Source organism: Notolepis coatsorum, assembly GCF_963971535.1.
Source record: "Notolepis coatsorum genome assembly, chromosome: 7".
NCBI lineage: Eukaryota > Metazoa > Chordata > Actinopteri > Aulopiformes > Paralepididae > Notolepis > Notolepis coatsorum.
The window spans coordinates 48,182,102-48,206,437 of NC_140171.1; the positions used below are offsets into that span (position 1 = coordinate 48,182,102).

The 24,336-nt window shown below is 45.2% G+C and overlaps 1 protein-coding gene across 2 annotated transcripts in view; it reads left to right on the forward strand.

Annotated features, from left to right (window-relative positions):
* Positions 1-10,784: 10,784 nt before the first annotated feature.
* Positions 10,785-24,336, forward strand: part of grk4 (G protein-coupled receptor kinase 4) — a 158,337-nt gene continuing 144,785 nt past the window's right edge. For both annotated transcript variants that reach the window (XM_084318031.1, XM_084318030.1), the window contains exon 1: positions 10,785-11,106. In XM_084318031.1, the coding sequence (XP_084174157.1) occupies positions 11,055-11,106 (52 nt within the window). In that variant the 5' untranslated portion in view covers positions 10,785-11,054. The remainder of the gene's footprint in view (positions 11,107-24,336) is intronic.

Here is a 24,336-nt window from a genome sequence, read left to right on the forward strand (position 1 = left end):
CGTCTTCTCCCAGCGAGGCAGAGAGGACACTACAGCAGGCATTCCTCGTCAGCCTGAAAGCCTCTACTGAACGCGATAGACTCCAGGGTGAACGCGATCGATTGCAGATACAGCAACGGAGCGAAGAAGAGCACATACGCCTGGAAATAAGACGCATTCAGATGGAAGAGAATATGGCAAGAGACCGGGCCGACGCCCAGCGCGCCGCCACCGGTGCCCAGAGAGAATCGGATCTCACCAAGCGCGAAGCCGAGCGCGACAGAGCACAAGCGCAACTAATAGAACAGCTGATCAGAAGGACAACACCCCCTCCCTCCACCAGAGGCTCCAGGAACTCGTCTAGACATCACTCCAGGGCGGCATCCCCTAGCCGAGTAAGCGACCCTGAACTTGACCAACAGACGAGGTTTATACCCCCCGCAGACCCCCTTCCCCAACCGGTCCAAGCGAGACCCAGCCACCGGGAAGGAGCAGCATACACTGCGGAGAGGCTAAATCAGAGACTACAAGCCCTGGATGACCTAACGGAAGTCGAAGAGGAAGAGGAGGAGAACCACGCCCGACGACAGCACAGTACTCTACCGGACCAGGAGGTCCAGTACAGCCCAGGCTATACCCCCGCGGAGCTGCGCTACAGACCCCCGACGCTATTCACGGGTGAGCACGACGCACGACCCGCACCGAGGAACAGCACCTGGACCAGCGGGCCATGGTACACAGCCGGTACCAGCCCACGCCAAGGAGCAGGAGGAGACTCGCCTAGGAGGCCTCTCCCCCAACGCTCGCCAATGTATCAACAATCCGCGTCATACATTGGCACACCTATGGTACCAGACTTCACCCAGGAGAACCGGGCCCAGTATACGGAGCTCCGCATGTGTCTGGAGACAATGTTGGTGGATGTCATTGATGAACGCCATAAATACGCGATACTACTGAAGCATTTAAAGGTACCCCGCGCGCACAACATAGCGCTCGCCTACGCCACTTCCACGACCCCATACACTGCAGCGCTGGTAGCGTTGGACCAGAGATATGGACGTATATGGGATTACGTGATCCAGGAGATCAGGCACATCGACCGCCTACCCCCAGCAACAGACAATCGAGCACTGGACGACCTGTCCATCAGAGTGCAGTCCCTGGTAGGGATGCTGGGAGCGCAGAGGGAAAAGGGTAGGCATGAACTATACGCCAACTCAAATGTAGAGAGGATCTTGGAGAAGCTACCGCCCGCCCGACAGGAGCGTTTTAGGCGGCAGAGAGACCACAGAGACCCTAATGGCCCCGAACCGAACCTCCTCGATCTAGCCGACTTCCTGGCGAGAGAAGTCAGCAGCTTACGGCTAGATACATTCGGACGGAGCACCCCTGGCTCCAGAGAAGGAACCAGGAGACTAAATGATGGAAGAAGATCGGTGACTGTCATGCACCAATCGGAGTCAGTGCCAAGCAGTAGGAGCCACAGTACCCCCTCAAGAAAGGAGAAGTGGAAGATAGTGTGCCCCTACTGTGAGAAAGAACACTGGCTGTCACAATGTGACTCATTCCCCAAGATGAATGCGGAGGAAGCGAGTCAATGGATAAAGTCCAACAGACGCTGTTTTCGCTGTGCGCGATCACACATGGCAGCCGAATGCCGCTTAAAGAAAAAGTGCAGTCGGTGCGATGGAGCCCATCTGGACATACTCCACGACAGTAACAGACGGCGGCCTCCACCCGCACCATCAAGCAGCAAAGCAAGCGTCATGTACATCGACCCCGCCAGCAGCAGCGGAGCCAGAGTGCTCTTAAAGGTAGTCCGTGTGACATTGAGCTACCAGAATAAAGTCATGGACACTTACGCCGTCCTTGATGACGGGTCAGAGAAGACCCTTCTGCTCGCGTCCGCTGCGGCCCAGCTAGGGCTGCGGGGGAGCGAAAACCAAATGACAATTCGGACAATAAGAAGAGATTTGAAAACGATAAAGGGCGAGAATGTCTCATTCTCTATCGCAGCAAGCGGCCAACCCGAGCGACGGTACAGGATTACAGACGCTTTCACCAGCCAAGAAATAGGACTGTCGCGGTACACATACCCCGTAGCCAAGCTGATGGAGAAATATGTACATCTACGCAAGCTACCGATCCCGCTCATAGATGGTGCTACCCCGACACTGTTGATAGGCTCCGACCATGCAGACCTCATTGTCCCGATAGACCGGGTTCATACCGGACCCAGAGGCTGTCCTGCAGCAGTCGAGACCCGCCTAGGATGGACTCTCCAAGGCCCACTCGCCAAATCTCTCAACCGAACCACAGCCACTAGCTGTCTCCACTCCCGAGTCACAGAGGGAGACACCGCACTCCTGCAGCATGTAGAGAGGCTATGGACCTTAGAACAAATGCCCTTTAAGAACGAAAAGAAAGACATTCGCTCTAAAGACGACATCTACGCCATTAACCTCCTCGAGACGGGAACAAAGAGAGTCCCAGTCAGCGGCGTGTTGAGATACGCCACGCCACTCCTGCGGCGGGAAGGGATGCCTACCTTTCACGCAAAGAAAGACGCCACAGAGCGGTACCTACTAAACACAGAGCGGCGCTTAGCCAAGGACCCCGCCCAAGAAAGTGTATACCGCGCTGAGATTGAGAAGCTCATCACAGCGGGACACGTCACAAAGATTGACATTAAAGAGGCCGACCAGACGACTGAATCGTGGTACGTGCCCCACCACAAGGTTCATCACAACGGCAAAGACCGCATCGTGTTTAACTGCAGCTACCAGATCGGATCCCAAAATCTGAATAAAGAGTTATTGCCCGGTCCTACACTCGGCCCCTCCCTACTAGGCGTACTACTCCGCTTCCGCCAGGACAAGGTGGCTATCAGCGGGGATATCAAAGGGATGTTCCTGCAGGTGAGATTAGTAGAGGAGGACAAGCCCCTGTTGCGGTTCCTATGGAGAGAGAGGCCAGGAGATGAGCACCCAGCCATCTACCAATGGGAAGTCCTCCCTTTCGGAACTACATGCAGCCCATGCTGTGCTACATTTGCACTACAGAGACATGTCGCAGAGGACCCAGCAGCGGACGAAGAGGTCCGACACAGTGTGAAGAACAGCTTCTACGTAGATAACTGTCTACAAAGCGTTTCGACCCAGGAAGAAGCCGAGGCTCTCCTACATAAACTCCGCGCCTCTCTGATCAAAGGCGGCTTTGATCTCAGGCAGTGGGCCAGCAGCGATCCGCACGTACTGCGCAGCCTCTCCTCCGAGGACAAGGCAGCGAGCAGCGAGACCTGGATGGCCACAATCCCAGGAGAAGCCCAAGAGATGACACTAGGACTAGTGTGGCGCTTCAAAACAGATTCGCTCCACTATAGACACAAACCCCTGACCACGGAGCAGGGAAGGTCGACGGCAATACCGACCACCAGACGGAGTGTGTACAGAACACTCGCCCGACAATATGACCCGTTAGGATGTATACTACCGTACACCACCAGGGCAAAGATGATTGTACGAGCATTGTGGGACAAGGACCAGGGCTGGGACGACCCCATTCCCGCACACCTTGCATCCACCTGGAGAGAGTGGGAGATGGAACTCCACTCACTCCCAGGCGTTAATATACGCCGAAGCTACTTCCCACCCACGGTGAGGCCAGAGACATGTAAAATGGATTTACACGTCTTCAGTGACGCCTCCGAGGTCGCCTACGGATCAGTAGCCTACTTGCGGGCCCAAGAAGAGGGGGGAGAGATCTACACAGCATTCATCCTCGCCCGCTCGAGAATAGCCCCACGCAAGCAACAGTCTATCCCACGTCTAGAGCTCTGCGCAGCCCTCGCAGGAGCGCATCTAGCCACGCTCATCCAACGTGAGCTCACCATTCCGGTGCATAGAACAATCCTGTGGTCAGATTCCACGACAGTACTCGCCTGGATCAAATCGGATTCATGCAAATACAAAGTCTTCGTGGGAGTCAGAGTCACTGAGATTCAAGAGTTAACCGGAGAGTTAACCGGAGAAGCAAACTGGCGCTATGTTGATACAAAACACAACCCAGCTGACGTCATCACCCGGGGAATGTCCCTAGATGACTTAACCCGTCATAACATCTACAGTGACGGACCAGCATTCCTCAAGCTCCCGGAAGGAGATTGGCCCACGCCCACCCCGAGGGAAGCAAGTGACGAGGAGGCTGAGAATAAGAAACCCATGTTCTGTGGATTGAGCACTGTTGTCTCCGCAGACCCCAACATAGACGATTGCATTACCATAGAGAGTGTGCAGCAACGGACATTCCTGCGGCACCACCCAGAGATTAAGTCCCCCGCTGATATGTCAGCAGCTGACTACGAGGAAGCAGAACTGCTTCTACTGCAACGAGCCCAGAGAGACTCGTTCCCCGATGAACTAGACTGTCTACAGGGAGGAAAGCCCGTCCCATCAGACAGCAGATTGATTCATCTGGCCCCCGAGAGTGACACACATACCCTCATCAGAGTGGGTGGTCGCCTGCGGAGAGCCCCCAATTTACCGGATGACATTAAGTACCCGATCGTATTGAACAGCCGACACAAGGTCACAGAGCTGATTATAAAGAAATACGACGAGGATGTACACCACGCAGGAGCAGAGAGAGTCTTCGCGGAAATCAGACGTCGTTACTGGATACTTCAAGGAAGAGAGGCGGTGCGACGCTTCCAGCGAACCTGTCTAGACTGCCGAAAGTGGCGCGCGCAGCCCAGCATACCACGGATGGCTGACCTACCTCCATGTCGCCTCCGACTCGGCGACAAGCCATTCCACTCAACAGGCATGGACTGTTTCGGCCCGCTGCACATAAAGAAAGGAAGAGGCACCGAGAAGCGGTGGGGTATTGTATTCAAATGCATGACCACCAGAGCGATACATATCGAGCTCCTTCCGACCATGAGCGCAGACTCATTCCTTATGGCCTTCCGAAGATTCACATCACGGAAAGGAAAACCGTCTACATTATTGTCCGATCACGGGACAAACTTCAAAGGCGGAGAAAGAGAGCTGAGGGAGAGCTTCCAAGCTATGGGCCCAGAACTTAAGACCCACCTCGCTCCAGCCCAGATTGACTTCCAATTCAACCCCCCAAACGCACCCCACTTCGGTGGAACTTGGGAACGAGAAGTACGTTCTATAAAGACAGCCCTGTACGCAGTACTTGGGGCCCAGACTGTGGCGGAAGAAGTCCTAATGACAGTCCTCACGGAGATTGAGGGAGTATTGAACTCCAAGCCCCTCGGTTACGTCTCCAGTGATGTAGCAGATGTCGACCCAGTCACCCCCAACACCCTCCTGATGGGGCGGCTAGATCCCGCGTTACCCCAGACAATGTACCGGCCTGAAGAAGCGAACGGCCGACGAATGTGGAGGTACAGCCAAGTATTAGCCGACAAGTTTTGGAGCAGTTTCCTACTGCACTACCTACCGTCTCTACAGACCCGCCAGAAGTGGGTAAAAGAGAGAGACAATTTGACGGAAGGAACAGTCGTCATGATTATTGACCAGTCACTACCCAGAGCTATGTGGCCGGCTGGCCGCGTAAGCAAAGTGATCACCGGTGCCGATGGCAAGGTCCGAGCAGCTGAAGTACTCGTCCAGGGGCGCATTTACACCCGTCCTGTGGCGAGGCTCATAGAACTGCCCCGACTCCCAGACACAATCGATGATGACCATGACCCTATGACTTTGTGAGTTGACTGACCCTTACAGCGAACCCTTGAGTGGTAGACAGTGCGGTTAATCTGTCTCTGCTTAACTAATTGGGTTGGGCTGTTCTGAAGGATCAGATTAAACCGAATATATATATTTATTTATATATATATATTTAATTGTATTTGTATATCCCCTGATATCCCTTGTATATTCCTTGTACAATATGCATTGAATATCCCTTCTAGTCTACTGAACATCCCATAATAGTCTCCATTCTACCATTGGACGAGACCTTGGTGCCAGGTCGCCATACCTCTCAGACCAGGTTCAATCGTACCGCTCAACATGTATGGACAAGTCCTAGTTCCGCGTAGGAATATGTCTACCGCACCACTAATGGTACTATTTGTTCATAGTGCGTATATATACTGCGCTATTAAAGTAGAGCTTTCTTTTAGTCCAGTTCCTTACCCTCCAACAGAGTGACAGACGCAAAAGCCTCCCCGCGAACCACGTGTGGGCAGTAAGGCCAATTCGGCCCAGTATCGGCATTGAGACATCGTGTATATTAATATTTGAATAGTCATATTTGGCACTATATCGTCGAGTTGGACGTATTCTATTAAGCTAATAATAGTCTATTCATATGTAGTGCCTCGTGCGGTAAGAGTTCTATAGTAATCAGCACCCCCATCGTTTCGGGCATCAGCTGGACGCTTATCCAGGGTGGTTGACCCCACGTGAAGCTGCACCCGAGGAGCTCCAGGCCAAAGAGCGAGTGGACCTGTATATTGGATTATTCTACCGACGACGGCTAGCCTTCCCCGGCTTGGATTATGCTTTGAGTACTTTGATTATTCTATGGATAAAGGCCAACACTGCGGTGTGTTGGAAATACCCCCCCCGGAGAGGACGACAGGTGAGAAGACGCTCTACACGACGAGGTCGCCTCACGTCTCTCCATCGTGGACCGGAGGACGCCGGCCACAGAGAGTCCAACTGCTTTCATCTGTGGATCGAGGATCGCTGGGCACCGGGTCGCACGACTGTGGGCTCTCCCAGGATACCCTCGGCCAGACGGGATACAGCCAGACTCTACCCCCCCCCTCCAGCTGTCCTACAAGCAGTCGGAACCTTCCCCTAGTGTATCCAGCTATATAATCATTCAAGTATCATTGCTATTGTTCCCTAAATATTCCAGGTTGTATATTTGCTTCCTGCGCAATCAGAGATTGGACATTCGATATTGATCTATCTACGAATACTCATTTGCCATAAAAGTGCATACTATTTCAAATCATAAATGTAATTAAGTGATCGTTGTACATACCCTTTGCTATGTATTATTATTAAACGCAGACTTTCGACTTGGTACATTTGTGTTGGATCCGTTTCATCAGGTGGGAGTGTTTATCATAATTATTTATACCTAGTACTGGGTGGCCAGAGTCTAAAGTACAAGAGGTAGTGGTAGTAAGTATCATATCTAACCATACAGTCAGGGAATTGTACCCCTCAGTTACAACTACTACTACTACTACTACTACTACTACTACTACTACTACTACTACTACTACTACTACTACTATATTTCTTCAAATAGCTTGTATATTTTGTTTCTCCATGCATCTCCCTTAGGCTTCAATACTAAAACTGGCACCAAGCAGAGCATATAATGCTGGTGTTCTGATGTAATGACTCTTCCTTCTTTTATAGTTTCCTTACCAATGACCAGGTAGTGACCACTGTTACGTTGTCATTATAATGTTCAGTTCTCAACATTCTATCTCACATGCAAGATCCTACACCTGAAGGGGGTATTGTTCCAAAACTGTTACAGTGAAAACAAGTAAAAGTGGTTGTTCCTGTTTGCTTTCTTTCTCCATATATTAGGATATTATAACATTGTAAGTGATTTGATGCAGAATAGCTTAGCACCCCATCTACCTTTCTATTCCTTAACAATCAAACCTTGTGCTAAGATGTCATGAATGTATTCATGGTTTAAATGTCAGTGATTTAGCCATGGGTTTCAAGGTGCTCTCAGGCCACAAATGTAGAACTTATAGGCTAGCTTGCAACCTACTCCCGAAACCTCTTCTCACTTGGTTTTGTTTTGAGCATTGTTCCAATGACATACTACTGCCCCAAATCCAAATGTGATAATACCGGTAGCTACAGGAACAATAAGTCCATATAACAGGAACAGTGATCTTATCATCAGGTCCTCTTGCCCAATGGCACGCAACAATCCGTCTTTATGTGGAATGTGTCAATTCAGAGAGAGCATTCTTCCCCTATAGGTCATAAAGGTCATAATGATGGTAATTTTGTCTATAGGTTGGTGTCTGGACAAGGACTGACAAGGAATGTCACCTTACATGAGCATGCATGCACACACACACACACACACACACACACGCACGCACGCACGCACGCACGCACACACACACACACACACACACACACACACACACACACACACACACACACACACACACACACACACACACACACACATTTGTTCCCCCTCCCCCTGATTAGAGTATATATTACTCTTATCAGACCAAATTAAAAGTGAAGACACAGATATATTGGCCTTCAAGCTCAGTATGTAGGCCCATTGGACACCAAAAAACAATGCTGATATGCTGAAATGCTAACCCTATTTTGCACACAATCTCACACACATCCAAAAACTCTGTTATTGAGAGTAAATACGTTTGAATTATGGCCACCAGTGATGTCATCTGGGACATTGAATCCATGTGTTGTGTTAATTACAGCTCAATGAAATTATAAAATAGCACCTAAAATGCCTAAAACATATTGCTATTTTCTCATCTACATAATTTCAAGGATTCAATGTCCCAGATGACATCATTGGTGGTCAGATTCAATGAATGTGTGCAAAACCGTTGAGACTTTTTGGATGTGTGTGAGATTATGTGCAAAATAAATTAGCATTGTTTTTTGGTGAAGTGCCCCTTTAACTATTCATGAAATGACAAAAAAAATTACTTTTTTGTTTGTTCTTTGTTATTTTCAATTTTTTATATACAGCATTATTTGAACGGCTTAAGGCTATATATGTAGCCTACTTGATGTTTGTTTGTTATGTTGCATATTCATGTCCTCCAGATTATTAACCAAATAGTCACTCCTACTCTCTTAGTCAGGGTTGGCCAAACATTGTGACATGGAGGGCCAAGGGCTTACAAGTAACACAGACTGTTATTGATGATTTAGAAAAGCTTCTTAGGTTTTATGTCATTGTGGTGTTTGTTCATTTACCTTGTAATAAGCAAGTTTCTCTTAGTTTCTCTAAGTTTTCTCTCAAAATTACAATTCAAATATACTGTAATTACATTGCACCAAAACATGCCACCACTACAACACATTGTATCATTAACTGTTTGGAGGGCCAAAACCAGTTTTTGGAGGGCTACATTTCATCAGTGGGCCCTATTTTGGGCCGGTGCTGCTCTTAATTAATCTCTTCACAGTAGTAGGTCAGCACTCATGTCATGGAACAGGGCCTCAGGAGAGGGTGCTGCTGCGTCAGCGTGCATCCGTTGGGAGGGTGTGGCGTGTGCTATCTCTTCACCCCCATGCACTAGGACGGCCATCACTTGTTGGCCAAGCTACAAAGGCAAAACAAGTCCTAAAATGTTTATACACCTAACCCTCACCTTATAACACGATACTTTAACCTTAGCTGAGACCTTACGCCTAACCCTAACCTAAAATAGAGATGAGGGGGGGGGGGGGGGGGGGTTGTTGTGATTGTCGATTTTAGAAGTTAGAAGTGGCTTTGTGGCTTGGCCAACAAGTGAGGAACTGGTAGGACCAACCATGATACATTCATGTAGCAAAGCCCTGCCTGAAGCCTAGTAAGCCTAGTATGATGTTTGGCTTCCAAAGTGGGAGATGTGGGTTCAGTGTGTTACATTGATGCTGTAACTCGGGTGGGTTTCTCCCTCTACAGGGGGTTGAGTGCCTAATAAATAAATTAAAGTAAAATAAAAATAAGACTCTGGGATCTAATCCAGCTGTCAGCGGTACCTCCGGCTTGGTCAGTCGTCCCTATTGGCAGTGTTAGCGGGTGGGAAGCCGTGGGGTATGTGTCCTGGTCTTTGTAAACTGCGACTGTATACTTGTCGGTCGGGGCTCCTGTTCAGCGGGGAGGGGATCTGGGGGAAATAGTGTGAACCTCCGCATGTGTTACGTTCCCCCAGTGAAACCCCTCGCTATCAGGTGAAAAGAAGCGGCTGGCTGACTCCACATGTATTGGAGGAGGCATGTGGTAGTTCTACACCCTCCCCAGGCCGACAGTGGGGCAATGCACGCAACGACCAGGAAGGGAATTGGCATAACAATTCAATTGTGATGGGTGAAAAATACGGAAAGCCCAAAATTAAATATAATAATTTTTTTTAAAGTAAGCCTGCTATCTCCCTTGCTTGGCCAGTGGACAGTTTGTCTTGGCTGACCAGTAGTTGCTAGGCTTACCATGTGGGACACATGAATCCGGTGTATGCCAAAAGGCTGTGAGGAGGGGGAACTCCAAACATTCTCATAAAATGAATGGCGCATATCAAGGCTCTACCAGTGTCAAAACATTCCATAACGTCAATTCAATAAGTTACATTAAGAGCGTTGAAATTATATGGTTATTAACTCAAAGTAGCCAAGATGTTGTCTCGTCATGAGAATTAAGTTAAACTATCTTTTCTAGAATATCTTTTAAAACTATCTTTCTGATACAGTATGCCCTCATTGGTATGGGTGATAACGGCATGAGTGATTTATTTGGTAATATCACCCCCCCCCTCCCCTCCCCTCACACACAAACACACAAATTAATCTATCAAAACTGCCACACAATAAATGGTATAAGTTGAACCATTCATAATTGTAACAATAAACTGGGCCTTTGTGTGCGCGTGCGTGTGAGTATGCGCGTGCGTGCGTGTGTGTGCGTGTGTGTGTGGTTGCACTGGTTGTAAGTTGATCCCTCCTACTCTTGCTCTCGTTCGTTGCGCGGAGGGAAGAGGGGCGAGGAGGAGGGAGCGACGAGCCGAAGCAGGAAGGAAGGAAGGAAGGAAGCCGAAGGAAAGGGAGGCAGGCTGTGAATGCTAACAAGCCGTCGTAGTCGTATAGCAGCTCCATAGGTAGGGTTTTCTAAAACATCCAGCGATGGAGCGGAACGACGACCACTATTAATAAAAATCTACTATGCGCCCAATGCAGAATTCGCCTTGTTGCGCGCGTTGAACACATCTTCACCACGTCGGCAGCACGTTTGATATAAAACCCATCTTTTCCGCTGAGGAGTGAAATGTATCGCGACTGCTCGGGATCCACATTCTGACAATGGAGATTGAAAATATCGTGGCTAACACGGTTCTCCTCAAGGCACGGGAAGGTAAGAAGCACAGCTCCACGACAAAAGAAGGATTTTTCCCCCTAAGGGATCGAGAGTACCATCTAGACAACAAGGCTGAGCTTTGGGTTGCCATCCTTCTGATTAAGCTTTCCTGTCTTGTCTCCCATCCCTCACAGCCTTCCCTACGCAGTGGTTTTCTCTTCCAGGCAAACAGAAAACAGCTGTGTGTAGACTGTAGACTCATCACAGATTAAATAGGTAGGCTTAACACAAAGGCCTACCTGATAGGAGATCAATATAGGGAGTGTTTGCAGCATCATGCACAGACGGCACCTTTAAAATATAGAAATATTTGTTGTTTTCTTTTTTCTTTTCCCCTTATACATGAAAACAGCTGAGGCGTTGGGAATATGATTTACAATGACATAATTGACACATCTGTATTCACATTATTAAGGGCTGTACATATTCGACATGAAAATATAGCTACGCAGTGAGGCTTATATTTATGACATAATGTCCTCATAATAAACCACTATAAGTCATTGTAGGGTTCGGTTGAGAGAGTGGTTGAAGCCTAATTAGGAGTGTATGCCGTTCAAAACGAACGTGTCACATTATTTGACGCAGAAATATTAATTCCACTGCATTGCCATCTGGCAAGTGATATACCATCCACTGTGTAGATACTAGGTTCTTGCAACCTATGCTTTATGTTTCTATGTGGAAACAGGAGTGTAACTGAAAGGCCTTGGAAACACGGTGCGACGCATAGAATCGCACACTATGTACCCCGACCCCGCGTTCTCTACCTGGGGAAGGGGAGGCACTACAGCCCCAGGTCTTACTCTTAATTAATGTGGAAAAAGGCTGTAGATCATATTAAATTGTTAACGCCTATGCGGCCTAATGTGATGGGAAAGCTCGAATATGTCCAGTTTGTCAATATAAGCTGGACGAAAAAGGCAGAGAAGAGGCTACTTTGCAGCTACAGTAGTGAGTGGGCGCAGGGGAGGGGGCGCATCAGCAAGCTCTGAGGGGGGAGAGGTGTTGGGCTTTACTGGGATTGTTGAGTCAACGGGGTGACTCCTCGTGAATAGGGTTCCGAGATGGAGATGCCCATGATAGTCTGTCCTATAAATGTGTAAGAGGATCTTATGCAACAAGATGCATTTTCCTTGACAACAAAGCGATCGTTTTAGGTTAATTAATCGTTGTTATGCATCTGGACAATGTAGGGGGCTATGTGCGCATAGGCCTTCCTGGCTTAGCCCTGTTTTTCTTGCAATATCTTCGACAGTGTTTTTGTTTAGGTCGATATAAATGTTATGGTATGGAATATATTTGGCCTGTTCCTCGAGACATCAAGATCAAGAAATATGTAATAGCCTATAGGGGCAACTTGTACTAATGGTGCTCTGCATTGTTATGGGTTTTAACCTGCATGGCTATTACACATTGACAGGAATGATACATACTGTAGGTTTTTGTTGATGTCCTTCTTCCATTGTAGTCAGTCGCCCCAAATGTCCCATAGTAATCACTGGGACTTGGGGTATATCGGCTCTCTAAAGCTTTCACTTGCTTGAGAAAAGAGGTTTTTTGCACCAGGCCAAAATGCCTCGCTGGACACACTTTAAATATTGTATGTTTTTTGGGGGGGGGGGATAAATAGTCAAACGGAGTATCACAATTCTGCTCTGCATTTGACTTTGACGTTTGTTATTTAGTACACATATTTCAAGATGCATTCGCTAACATTTATCATTCAGCACAATAAGATACACTAGACTAGTCTGATGTATTTCTAATAAAAAATTCCTCCAACACTGAAGGTGTTACAGGTGGCAGACAGTAGAACCCTGGCATCTGACATGTAAACCCACACATCTAGTTTACCAGTATGTCTACTTGTGAACAGCTGACAACATTTGGCTGATGGCATTGAGGCTTCTGCACACAGCAGTGGTGCAACTCACGGAGGGCTTGTGGACCACAATTTACTCAAACCCACCACTAACACAATAGATTTAATTAAACATAATCCCCTTAATTAGTACCTAGAAAAGTCATTTCAGACTGAAGCCTTTAAAAAAAGAAAAGTTAAACGTTTCGGAGGGAATATCCATTTCACTCATTTAATGAAGTGGCACCTACTGTAAGTCATGATACCATTTGTGACGGGGTGTGCCCTACTTCATATGGTTGAAAATGACATCAAAAGGAAGTGGTTTTATGTTTTTAGACAGATGATATGGCCGAGCCTTTTGGGTACTTGTTTGGGGACCATCACTATTCTGCTTTCTGTGTTGCAGTGGAGATACGACACGTCTTCAAGTCTAGCCTATATCCTTGCTCTTAAAGAGGAACTACACTCAATTTAAGAATTCATACATGTTATTCCTATGGTTTAAGATGGTCCAAAGATATTAGCGAGAACAAACGCCTCTTTCCCTAATGGAAAATCTAGAGTGCTAAAACTCAAACTTGTGATGTCATCAAGTATAAAGTCTGGAGCTTCTCCATAGACAATGACTTGGGTAAGATGGTAAAGGTGACACTGAGAGCATCCAGGGGGATGTTCTGTCTATATACGGATACATTTTCTGTTTCAGAAGTGAAAACGCTACTATAGAATAAAGCTCATTTGAGTATGAAAACTAACTTTCGTCTTGTTTACATCAGGGTCCCCCATTTTCTATTCATCATACATTCAAGTCCCTATCTGTAGTTGTAAGGCGCCGCTCTGCCACCTCCGGCAAGAGCAAACATCAATCCGAGAGCTGATGTCCCATGATGTCTTGCATAATATTGGCAGTGATTTGTGTTGCATGAACTTGTGAGCCCGTTCCACTCAAAATGAACCAAATGAGTAAACGCAAACGAATAATCTGTTGTTGCTAGCGGGTGTAACGGCGCTGGCCCACTGAACACGGTCATCAGTTTGTGTGGACTCATGTCCACCCTCTCCTGTTGGTCTCTTGTGAGCGTGTATGGGCGGCACGGTGGCACAGTGGTTAGCACTGCTGCCTCACAGCACGAAGTCCTTTCTGTGTGGAGTTAGCATCTTCTCCCTGTGTTTGCGTGGGTTTCCTCTGGGTACTCCGGTTTGCCCTCCCACACCATAAAGACATGCAGGTTAAGCAGGGACTACAGATGAAAACTAGCTCATTAGCTAACTCTGGCACATTTACATTGATGTGGAAACTGAAGATGTTGATTAATGTGCACTGTCCCTGCGTCAAATAAATAAACATAAACTAGAATAGTGTAGTGAAAAAGTGCTGTGCTTCTAGATCAACCTTGTCTTTTGTTGGCTAAATAACAAACGTTATAATACTTGACTAATAAATACAAAACTACCTGAAGAATCGCTGGAAAAAGATTTTTAATGCATAGGTTTATCAACTACAATATGAGTTTCCCACTGGCCTTTTCACGTCGTCAATGAGGTGTCAGAGGTGCAGCCTTGTACTTTTTGGCCGCTGATGTGATTGGCTCTCGAGACATGAACATACAACTCATTGGCTCTCGAGACATGAACATACAACTCATTTGCTTAAAGGTAACTTGTGCTCAACTTCTGTGCTGCCCGTTCCACAAGTTCAGTTAGCACAGCATACTATCCCAGCATGCTCTGAGCAGCGAACGGCTCGCTTCCTATAGAAAATAAATTGAAAGTAGGAATTGTCCACATGCAGAATTGCACCAATGGGTTGCAGCCATAAGGCGGACACGCAGACACAAAACCTAGTAGCGGCGAGATTGAATTGCCCAGAATAGTGGAGAGAGCTGGAGTGGAGACTGGACACACGTCACACGGTGGTGAATCTCTGCCACTCTGCTCTGACTGCTGCTCAACCTTCAGCGGTTGGACGAGTGGTCACCAATCTCTTAACTACTGTAATATATTGAAATTCTTTTATTGGGAAAAACCACTTGAGATACAGTATCTCGTTTTCGAGAGGGTCCCACATTTTGTGCAATGTAACACATGACACACAACAACAACAAAAATTAAATAAATACAGGACATACAAAAACACAACAGAACAAGTACACATTGTAAGAGGATATGTCTCATTATAAGAGGATAAGAGGATATGTCTCAATCTCCATCATAAGAGGCCCACTCCACGGCAGTCACATGACGCTGCCACCGCAGGGCAAACAAATATGCTTACCCTGCGATGACACCGCCAGGCAGCCGCCGCGAGAAAAGCCCAACAAAACATTCAAAGGGTGAGTACAGGATGTAATAGAAATTGAGCTCCAGGACTGGCAGGAGAAGAGGAGCAATCAACCTGCCCAACAAGCGCCCCAAATCAACCAATCGGCCCCCCCTGCCTAAAAATAGGAGTAGAGCCAACTAGCTAACCCGTAACACCCGTAAACACTTGCTAGTAGTAAGCAAAGGCTATGATATATTTAATAATATATATTTAATATGGTGTAGTGGGCAAGGCGCTCGCCATCAACGCTGGAGACGCTGGGTTCGAATCCAGCTCTCGGCGTTGCTATCAGCTTGGCTGGTCGTTCATACTAACACAATTGGCAGTGTTAGGGGTGTGAAAGCTGATGGGTGGGTCCTGGGCGTTGTGGACAGCGACCCCTACAGTTCGGTCGGGGCGCCTGCACAGCGAGGGTAGGATCTGGAGGGAGGTAGTGTGACCTTCCACACGTTACACTCTCCCGGTGAGAATCTGCGCTGCCAGGCTGGCTGCCGGCTGGCTGCACATGCGTCGGAGGAAAGCATGTGACAGTCTCCGGCCTCCCAGACCAACAGTAGGGGGGAGTGCGCAACAACCAGGAAGGGGGTTGGGAATTGGCATAACGACTAACAGTGGGATGGAGAAAAATCGGAAAAAGGAGGGAAAAAAAAAATATTTAAAGGTGACATGCATTATAAATGTCATTTTTCAGTCTCTTGCATTGTATTATAGTAATAGGAGTTAGTATCAATGTGTTTTAGTGTCTAAATACCATATTGGCGGATTGCTCTGATTCAGCTCAGATCATTTCCTGCTCCAGTAAATTAGGCCATCCTGATTTGAAGGCCTGAGTGACGTTACTCAGGCTCTGGGTAGCAGACAGTGATGTGATTGGCTCTGGTTGTAGCTAATGCCCGCCCACAATCTACCTAGACTGACTGAGTGGAAACCACTTCCTCATACTGCGGCAGAGAAACCCACCTCTGCATGCACTCTGGAGGGAGAGAGAGAGAGAGCATTCGGGAGCACTTGGGGGGGGGGGGGGGGGGACCTGCCGCGCGGCACACACCCCTAAACGGGAGAGTGAAAGAAAGAAAAAAAGGAATAGAGAGGGAGGAAGGGAGGCCCCCCCCCCCACAAGCTGCCGCGAGGCACACCCGAGAGGGAGAGAAAAAAAGAAAGGAAGAGAGAGGGAGGGAGGGAGAGAGAGGGGGCCTTATCAATAACGGCCTGTCTTTTCTCTCTCTCTCTCTCTAACTCTCTAACTCTCTCTCTCTAACTCTCTCTCTCCCACCCCCCCCCCTCTCTCTCTCTCTCTCTATCTCTCTCTGTCTACCAGTCGCAGACTGTGTGGACTGTCACTCAAAGTGCTTATGGGCGGAGCCAGGCCATAACAGCCTGAAATCTTGAGGCTGAAAAATTATGGTTTTGAGTACTTGATTAGAAATATAAAACAATGCATTTAAAAAAAAATGAAAACTTACAGATGTCTTCAATAGACTCACAGGAATTGTGTAAAGTTGCCCAAATAGTGCTAGGAATAGCAACGCATGTCCCCTTTAACACTTTGGGTGCCATGGGTTAAATTCATGATATACCATAGATTGCCAGCTCTATTTGTCTATGGAGAAGTACCCCTTCTTTGCATGGCTATAACATTTTAAATTCTATTGCTACATTGCCATTATTAGGGCCCATTCAAAGTCCTATATGTATTGTTCATTGTGTAGCAACGTTAAACTTTTTCATTCACATATTCATAGTAAATGATGGTCTAATGTATAAGTATGTTTTCATCTCTTTCTGCAGCTTTCTCCAGAACGTGATCTATAGCCCCAAATGCATTATATTGATGATGAAATACAGTTTGATGGCAATCGGGGCGATATAAAAAATTTCAATTGGACGTACTTCTAGAATGATCTACGTATGATCTGATGATGACCGGATGGGCGGGGGATCGTTTATAATTCCGTGGGCAGCGTTATATCATTCATCTAGTGTGGGTCATATGTTCATCATAACAGTTTATATGGAACACGTTCAAAAATAACGCTGAATCTTACCGGATCTTCCTCGCGCCGTTGGACGATCAGCGTGGTGTAGACCGTTTTCGATTATGGGATGTTTATCCTGATGAACCATTTCCAGCTTGTATAATACTATATACGTCCAAATCATGTTGTTTATCGAGTTATTGGCAATGGATCGCTATATATTGTGACGAGCCAGAGTGCCGGCAGCCAAACCGAGTGCCCGGAAGTAATATGGCCGACCAGCACAACCTCCACAGCACTTCCTGTTTGGCGATTGCGCCGATCGGCCACCAGATGGCGCTCCTGAACCGCCAGAGAGCTCAGTGGGTCCTCCTGGTGGATCTCAGGCCAGCGGAGGGGAAATATGAATCCGATCACAGATTTTTGAAATATTGATATTAAAGACGCTGTAAAGCGTCCTTCGGCAACTTGAGCATGGCCGGGAATGACGCTGTAAAGCGTTTCCCGGCACCCAAAGTGTTAATATATATTATAAACTGATATATTTTGGTCTGTTTTTCAGATTACTGTTTGTATTGCTAGTTTGTAGGGCTGTACCTAATGTAATTTCTTTTACATTCGAAGCTTCTATTGAAGTTTTCGAATGAAGCTTCGAATGTCTGTCATCATATTTTATGATGTAATCATAATTCTTAATTTTTTTATAAAAATCCTCAAACCCTCAATTTGAATAAAGTTTGTTTTGTTTTTTATATCCAAATGAGCTTTATTCTATTGTAGTGTTCTCAGTCCTGAAAGCGAAAATGTATCCATATACTCCCCCTGGGTGTCCTCAGTGTCATCCTTACCATCTTTCCCAATTCATTGTCTATGGAGCAGCTCCACACTTTATACTTGATGACATCAGCTGAAACACTCCTATGATGTTCACACAATGTTAGAAATACCTCTCTATGCCGAGCCAGCTTGCCAAAAAGGTTGGGCTAGCGTTCCTCTTCAGCCACTAAGCTAAGCATCGCAGCTAACCGGAGCTGCTTGCGTAACACATTGCGTCTCGTTCTCTGGTCACAGCCCATTTGCGGGAGTAATAACTGTAAAACGGGATCACATGTTTGAATTTTAGCATTCTAGCATTGGGATTTGGGAGTGTAGCTTGTGTTCACAAAAAAGAATTCCTGGGCCATGGAGTTTATGTTAACTGATATTTTTTAACGGTCTTGACCATAGGAATTACATGTATGACTTCTGAAAATGGACATGGTTCCCCTTAATAATAATTTGGTGCTTTGTTCACTGTGCAATTTGCATCCTAGGTTAGACAGATAGGTATTGTTAGCTTGCTATAATTATGTAGCTAAGTATCTATTGTTTTTGGTGTTTTTCAGTAATGGCAGAATAGGTGCTTTTGGGGTAAAATGTTGACCAAAGAACTAACCGCAGCAGATTCACCACCACTACCCACTGTTTTAGGTGGCAGAGAGGCAGTCAGTCGTGATGTATCTGGGTATAAACTAGGGCTATGCCGAATAGTTTGAAGCTTCATTCATAACGTTGACATTCGAATTCTAAAAACATTTGAAATTGTATTTAATTTAATTGTATGCATCTATTCATTCTGTTTAAACTAATGGGGTTTTTCTTCACAGTTGCAGATAAAGATTAGGCTACACTAATATTATAGTATTATACTATTATAGAATATGACACAGTCATACAAATTTAAATAAAACATTTATCATAAATGATGTAGCCTATCTGCATCCGCTTGGTACTCCATCAAGACATCACTTTCGTACCAACACAGATACTGGATTATTTATGTTGACGAAACTGATGAGTTATATCCATTATCGATAGTATATGTGTACGCATGAACGCTCGTGGCGCGCGCTGAAAATCGCTTCTCCTATTTCCTGACGGCGCGCATAGTCAAACAGCCATATCACATAATCACATAAAAGCTTATATATCCGTGAAAACGAGTCTGATTATCCTTAGACTTGTAACATAGATTCCTTACCTGAGATCAGATGGTATCCAAATTAGGGATGCCCCGATCGATCGGCCACCGATCGTTATCGGCCGATACTCAGTATAAATATGCAATCTGTGAATTCCGATAATTAGTCATATTCGCCGATAGCGGAAACCGATCAAGCGAAGCTCTCACTCGCTGTCTGTCTCAGACACACACGACCTGCAAACTGCCGCTGCTCCTCCTCCCTAGCCCCGCCCGCCCCCGTGTAGAGTTTGTAAACAAAGAGGTGCGGCTCCTCTGCTCGAGTCTGTAGTGCACTGCATTCGACCTGCGCTAACGTTAGCTACCTAGCTATCGTTACTGTTTAAACAAAATTACCCAGTCAACTATTCACGTTTAGTAGGCATTGTCTAACGGTATTTAGCCGGCTAGCTACCGATAGCTCCTGATATCAACAAATGATCCAGAAAGTCTAGTAGTTCATGTTCATACCTCAGTTAGCTTGCGTTAGCTGACGTTCGTTTACTGTTCAAAACGAAATGTCCCATTGAACTAAAGTTCTGTCTTAACGTCATCTAGCCGGCTAGCAGTAGCTACAGATAGCTCTTGATATCAATGTCTTATAACATTGATTTAATGCGTATTCGAGCTGAGGGCTTGCTGAATGTGAAACGACCAAAGCACTTAACGTTACCAATGGGGTCCCGCTGCAGCGCCGGAGAATCCTTTTGAGCTGGGCTACTAGAGTACACACAGACAGTGGAGCTGTTTGCAGATAGTGAGCATTTTGACTTGTTGCGTGGTGGCGATGTCTCGCAGTCGCAGATAATACAAGTACAAGTCTAATTATATAATATATATATTTTATAAAAAAAAAAAAAAAAAAAAATTTATATAAAATAAATTTTAATTTCTTTTTAATCAAAAACAATCGGTATCGGATCGGTATCGGCCGATATGGATCACGACGATCGGTGATCGGTATCGGTGGCAAAAAACGTGATCGGGGCATCCCTAATCCAAATGAATTATTCCAATTCCTGATTGCCATTTGAAAAAATCGATATTTTTATTGATTCACCGTGTATACAGTAAAACACATATTCCCGCGGCTCCGAGAGTCCAGCATGAAGCTGGTAGATGCCGGCTGCGTGAGTGAGAAGTAAAATGTGGAGTGCGGGTTTTTTTTCTCATTCATTTTCATTGAGTTCAATCCAAAAGGGTGAATTACCACCTGGGAGACGATAGGGGGCGCTTTTTTCACATCTGAGCGCCTGAGGTAGCTGAATTTCCAACGGTAGACTTGGTTGATGAAATATGATTTCAGATCGCGAAAAAAAAATAAAAAAGAGAAAATACTAGAATTCTCGTGAGTGGACATTCAACCCGCGGGGGGTAAACCCGAGAAATCTCGGGCATGGCATGCAAAGTGTTAAGAGCGGTTTTGAATGTGGGTAGGGATTCACATTCCTTTACAGCTTTGGGTAGGGCGTTCCACATTGATGTGGCACAATTGAAATAATTTAAGCAATTGTTGTAGGGAGGGGTGGCAAATAATCAACTTGGTGACTGATTTGGAAAAGGGGATTGGGTAAGCACTAACCAGAGGATTGTTTGGGGATTTTAATACATATTTTGGTTTACAACTGAAGGCCAAGAAATATGTTGTGAGTGGATGTAAAAGCAAACATTAAACAGTTAGGTTCAAATAGAGCCATAGATTATACACGTTTGGCAAGGCAAGCATGACATATTGATACTGGACTCGTATGAATACTTTGGAGAATAGCCATTTTTCAACAGTTTGTGCTTAGTGTGCAAGTGCTTAGTGAAGTTAAATAAATGTCAGAATGACAAGAGTATTGACATAGACATCAATTGGTTTGGTAGGCTATTGAGAACTTTATAGAACAATGGGTAGAAATCCCACTTTCAGGGAAGGAAACTAACTTTTTGGCTTACCAGCCAACTGGCGAGTATCCGTTTTTTTTTACCAGCCAAACAGATTTTTTACCAGCCAAAAACAAATCGCTAATTGTGATAATTACTTCTTTGTATGTCTTCGTCTAAATAGATTTTCAATCATAGTAATAATCACACCGTGTCTCTCCTCTTTAAAATATTTATTAGCATAAAACATTAATAACAGTGTCTCTACTCTTCACAATATTAGCATAAAACATATTAACATGAAAGAGGGATCTATTCTGGACTGGGTTGGGCTGAACTGGGCAGTGAAAGATGCTGAGTTGGACTGGGTTGGGCAGTGAAAGAAAAAAACCGAAGTATGTTGTGAATTGTATAGATAGATGTGAAATGTATAGATGTAGCAGTTAGGGCTGCAACGATTAGTCGACATAATCGACGACGTCGATTATAAAAAAATCGTCGACGAGGAATTGTTGCGTCGATTAGTCATTAGTCATTAAAAAATATTATTTTTTTTTAATTTTTTTTTACACTACCTATCTTTGTGAAAGTGGCTTCTCAGCTCTGGTCCAGCCAGCTGAAGACTTCTTAGCTTAACATAACAGACCGACAGTAAGTTTGGGGGAACTAATGGGATAACTGGGGATGTTGTTTGGTCCTGACAAGAGTCTCAAAGCAACTCTGAGGTCATGCTCAATGTCCAATCTGTTCCTCTGCTCTGTCTTCAGCTGGACCAGAGCTGAGAAGCCACTTTCACAAAGATAGGTAGTGCAAAAAAAAAATATATATATATATATAATATATATATATTTTTTTTTTATATAATTGTTTTTCGATTAGTCGACTAATCGAAAAAATAATCGACAGATTAGTCGACTACCAAAATAGTCATTAGTTGCAGCCCTAGTAGCAGTACTGTCTATCTCAGACCTGGGCATTGTACGGCCCGCAGGCCGGATACGGCCCGCGGGATGATTCTGACCGGCCCGCGAAAGATTACATGATAATAAATAAAAAAAAAAAAAAATATATATATATATATATATATATATTTTTTTAGGATTTGACTTGATTCAACAACAAAGCAGTCAGGGCAAGCCGAAAACGGTCGAAAGTGTGGTTATTTGAAGTTTTGATTTCTTTTTTCACAACTGAGGTAGGTAGATTACATTTTTAGAAACTAAAGTACAGAAAAAAGGTACCGTTGGGTACCGGTATCGATTCACAGGTACCGGTACCGTATCGGTTCAAATGTGAACGGTACCCATCCCTACTGAACACACAACTGCAGGGCAAGGGCATTTTTGCTCATGAAATGCATAGCCATGTGAAAGCCTTCATGACAAAGTTGCAATTAATTTCAAGGCAACTAGGCAGCAACAATCTCAAACACATGAAAACCCTGAAAGAAGTCAAACCATCAGCTGATCACCGGCACAGGTACTCATCCATGTTGGGAGCACTGCATGATGAATTTTCAAGGCGTTTTCAAGATTTCAAAAAGGTTGAGGATGAAATGCAGCTGGTTTCCTCTCCCTTTACCTGCAGTGTTGATAGTGCACCCACTGATTGACCTCATTGACCTGCAGTCTGATTCACTACTGAAAGAGCACTTTAAGTCAGCATCACTGCTAGAGTTCTACTCTGCTCTCAAGGAGGAGAACTTTCCAAACATGAGGAGACATGCTCAGAAGATGTTGGTTCTCTTTGGATCCACCTGTGAACAGACATTCTCAGTCATGACGTTTACCAAGTCCAGGTACAGATCCTCTCTCACTGATGAACATCTGGCAGCTGTGCTTCACATCTCCACCTCAGACATGCAACCTGACTTTGATGGACTTGTTGAAGCTCAACAGAGACTGGATTTATCACACTGAATGAAAAAAAGAGAGCTGAAGAACACTAAAATGTGGAAATATAACAAGTGAAATGGGACACTTGATATTTTTTTTCTTTTTTTTGCACAGTTCTGAAAACATTTAATGTTTAATATAGGCATGTAAAGTAAAAAAGGCTACTGGGACACTTTTCTTTACACAGTTCAGTGACATGTCTTGTTTATTTTGGCTATAAGATGATGTGATGTCTTTAGAAAGCTAAGAAAATCCTTGTTTCAATAGTATATGAAACTCAAAATAATAACTTTATTTGTATAGCACTTTTTCATACATGCCCTTTGTTATTATTGTTTCACATTTTGTTTATCATTTTGGAAATAAATTCTATTTGAATAAATGATATTTTTGAAAGCTAACCTCACCTTTTAATAGCCAAATAATAACATACACTCTTACCAGGGGTCAAAACAATGCCATTTACTGCTTTTTATATAGAAATAAAATGTATATTATGCATAATTGAGTTTGGAATTTTGGCCCGGCCCTCCAACATATTTTCAGTTGCTCATTCGGCCCCCCGGGAAAAATAATTGCCCACCCCTGGTCTATCTGTATGTCGTGTATGTCATATGTTATGATGAATTGAAAATGGGGGACCCTGATGTAAACAAGATGAAAGTCTTTCTCTGGTCTGCTTCCCTTAACAATTGTGTGTTGAGCCGTACTGTATTGTACCCATTCTGCAATCTGTTAATAAAGTTTTCAATCAATCAAGTTAACTTTGAACCTCGGTTGTCAAGCCGCGTCAATGTTGTGTATGCATCTGGGTAGGCATCACAACGGTGTTCACTGTACCTTTAAGACAGCACGGTGGAGCGGAGCTAAGTTAAGTTAACAATATACTCGTTATCACCATACATAACGCTTATATTGAAACACGTTGACATTAGGGCCGTTCTTTCAACCTAAAAGTGCACTCTCTTCAACCTCGAGCCTACATTCCTTAGCGACCCGTGTTACCAAGTATACAAACCAGCGCGCACATTCGATACACACAGATATGAAACGAGTCATACGGAGCATATAACGGAGGCTGACATTAGAGCAATATGACTCACAAACTCATGGACAGTAGTACACAACTACACATACAGACGCACAAAATGTATTCTGCATTGATTAAGTGATAATCAACCAAATGCAATATATATATAATAATTTGTCCATGTGAAACTGGACATGAATTATAATAGGCCTACCTGATACTCACTCACAGTCATCAAATACCAAACTATCTTCTTCAATTAGTTAGA